The sequence below is a fragment of the Quercus lobata genome, chromosome 10 (genome assembly GCF_001633185.2).
Source record: "Quercus lobata isolate SW786 chromosome 10, ValleyOak3.0 Primary Assembly, whole genome shotgun sequence".
NCBI lineage: Eukaryota > Viridiplantae > Streptophyta > Magnoliopsida > Fagales > Fagaceae > Quercus > Quercus lobata.
Window position 1 is genome coordinate 53,300,862 of NC_044913.1, and position 3,166 is coordinate 53,304,027.

Below are 3,166 nucleotides of genomic sequence, written 5' to 3' on the forward strand. Positions count from 1 at the left end.
ACGAGCTTGGATTTCAATTTCAATGCATCTTCAGGTTTTATCTTGAGTTTGAGAGATGATGTTGGCCATAACATATATATTACATTTAGCATAAGTTGATATCCTTGATTTGTTAAAACCAAATAACATTATTTGTCATTGGGTTTACAATGGTGGTGATGGCAGTGTTTTTCTAGTTGTTGCAATAGAGATTGGTTGTGGGACTTTTTTTTTTTTTTTTTTTTTTGTTGAGGTTATTTTAATGGGTTGTATTCTAAAAATAAAATCTGGAATGTTGAGTGTATTGTAAAATGATATGATATAATAAATAAAGTGACTTTTTAGATAGTAAAATAGTATATTTTTTACAATTTTGGATGTTAATGCTATAATGGTGTGTCTCAGAGAAAGTTTGATATAGACTTTAATTAATTAGTACTTGCCGACTAGGTTAATTACTGTACCGTGGTCAATGCCAACACATGCGGTAGTCCATTTGTACGAGATAATGTCCATAAATGATCTTTAAAGAAAACCAAAATTTTCAAGGAGCCAAAATTCATGGCCATAGAGAAGCTAACACCGAGTAGTGGAAATGAGCGTCCAATTGGGTGAGTTAGTATATCTTTCCAGGGGGAGCAGGAGAGCGTGGGTATAAAGCTGTTGGGATAGCAGCTCTATATATTATGTAACTATTACTAGTCATTTAAAAAAAAAAAAAATGGTGAAAATAAATTATAATACTCTTTATTTTCTTTATTTATATGCCCATTGAAACTATGGGCTATACAATGAGAGATAATTCTCTTCTTAGGAGTAGGGTGCAAGTGAAACTTGATCGCAATTTTACCAACAAGGCTAGTTGGTATTAATTATTTCGATCCATCAAATCTAAACAAGCATAGGTACTTAAAAGATAAAAGAACACAAATGGTGCTCCTAGGCTCCTAGCAAGTGAGATTATCGCCTGGAGCAACACCAAGTTGGTTACAATATTGAGTGTAGTACTGGACACGGGCTTGGACAGCACCGGAGTTTCCACCATTGATGGCTCGAATGGTTGCACCAAAACCTTGGCTTACAACTGGACGAACATTGGTCATCCAAAACCACAAGGCGGTCTTAAAAGAAACAGTCACGTCTGTAGCAACAGTTTCAGGAGAGTTTAATAAGTCGATTCCAATGCTAGTTCCAGCTGCCCCGTAATTGTAATTCCATGTTAGCTGAAGTGGTCCACGGCCAAAGTATTTTTTGTTAGGGTTGCATGGATACTGTGTGTTGGTCTCGTCACAGTAGTCTTGTGAGGCACCATTGATCTCCTCTATGTAGCAAAAATCTGCCCAAAGATAAACATTAATTTTGTGTTACCTTTCAGGTTAACTTGTGTATTTAATTGTGTGTGATGTATTATATATTATATTTTTTAATTAATTAATTATAAAATGTAGAGAATGATGATTTGAACCATAGTTATTCTTATAAAAGAAATAAAAAAAAAATACCACTCATCTACAAGGATTTTGGTGTATACTATATATTATGCAATTCAATAGTTCATCAAAAAGAATATTATGCAATTCAATTATAACCTAAATGCAAAATAATTATTATCTAACTTGTAACAAAATTATAAAAACATAACCAAAAGAATATTATTGTAATTAATATTATAGATTAGATATAGTAATTAGTTACTTAATATGACATTAACTAAATTGGATATTGTGGGTGTTTTGTGACATGCACCTTATTGTATATGTCAGCATGCGTATGATATGTAACAAATTAATTAAAATATATGTTAGCTAGGATAGAGAAATATCTTACGTCCAGTCTCATGAGTGACATGAGCAAAGAAAGCTGCAATTTCACGCTTGGAATCATCTGCAGAACCGAGATTTCCAAATTGATTATACGAATTGAGAGCATTAAGAAAACCTGCTCTTGTGTAGAAGTTCTTTCCTGCACAGCTTGCATCAGCCTGATTAATTATCCCATTAAAGAAATCTTGGGTCACAATATCAGCTACAGATTGACCCTTCACATATCCAGGCACAAATCCGGCTAGGATTCCGACTAGAACAAGGATTAGTAGATTCTTTTTCACACTAAGTGCAACCATCTTGGGAAGTTTTGTATGTGGATAAAGAATGAAAAAGATAATATGTGATGAAAAACAAGATTGGGCATTTGATATTTATAGTGCAATATGTGGTGCAAAAACTCTATGGATGGAGTTCTTACTTTCAATTTGAGGATGGCGATTTCAAGATGGCGTATACGGTATGGATCTTGCTGTTCAAATTTGACTTTGTTAACAGGACAAGTACCGGTCATTGTGCTGTTCTAGAATAAGGTAATTGTGCCTGTTTTTCTGTTATTGTAGAGGCTGCTTATGACTGTTATACCAAAATTCTAATCATTATCCAAGTAATGTTATAGTGATGTGGAAAATTTTGCAACCAAAATTTCCAAATTGCATTCTTCCAAGAGTACTGGTTACTGGTTCAGCATAAGATTGGTAATTTACATGTTCAATTTTTAAACCAAATGCTAAACTACGGAAACAAACTACACATAATTAAATGTTTTGAACAAGCTATCCTACTCTTTAAGGTGTTGAAAATTTTTCAGTATAGTACATATCTAAGGTTTTCGTCTACTCATCAAGTCCCTAGCCGGCCAAGTTAGTTGGCCTTGCTTGTATGTTAATTAATCAAGTTGCCTAAACATTCATGAACAATTGAACAAGCCGTATAAAAAATTAAATGAGAACTATGAGACTATTTCTTTGACTAGATGAATTTATCTTCTTTTTTGAAATATATTTCTTAATGAATGATTTGTTTAGCACTAGCATTAACCTAAGAACATTCACATTGGGTCTTGTAAATGCCATATGTTAGTTCAATTTAGCTTCAGAGCTTCAAAACCCCCCATCACCCGGTCTTGCAAAGTGAATGTAGGATGGCACTATAGCAAGCTTGTATTAAGTTTTTATTATATTTTATTCGCTCTTTTCTCTCTCTATTTATTACTTTGTTGGTTTTATTATTTTATTAAGTAATATATATTATTTTAATGAGTTGAATAAGAAAATAAAAGTTGAGATACGAGGTGTGTTATAAAATAGTATGATATAAACGATAAAGTAGTTTTTAAGATGGTAAAATGGAATTTTTTGCAG

General features: G+C 32.7%; 1 protein-coding gene across 1 annotated transcript; it reads right to left on the bottom strand.

The window, feature by feature from the left end:
• Window positions 1-710: 710 nt before the first annotated feature.
• LOC115965909 (endochitinase EP3-like) lies at window positions 711-2,163 on the bottom strand. The gene is made up of 2 exons (XM_031085211.1): window positions 1,807-2,163; window positions 711-1,315 (listed from the first exon to the last, which is right to left on the bottom strand). Exons 1-2 carry the CDS (start codon window positions 2,099-2,101, stop codon window positions 927-929), a joined length of 684 nt encoding a protein of 227 aa, XP_030941071.1. The 5' UTR covers window positions 2,102-2,163; the 3' UTR covers window positions 711-926.
• Between the last annotated feature and the right edge of the window lie 1,003 nt (window positions 2,164-3,166).

Excerpts from the sequence above, each read along its gene's own strand:
- LOC115965909 (XM_031085211.1), bottom strand. The coding sequence starts at position 2,101 with ATGGTTGCACTTAGTGTGAAAAAGAATCTACTAATCCTTGTTCTAGTC. Across the intron at positions 1,316-1,806 it reads TGTCACTCATGAGACTGGAC|ATTTTTGCTACATAGAGGAG; the intron begins GTAAGATATTTC and ends ATCTTTGGGCAG.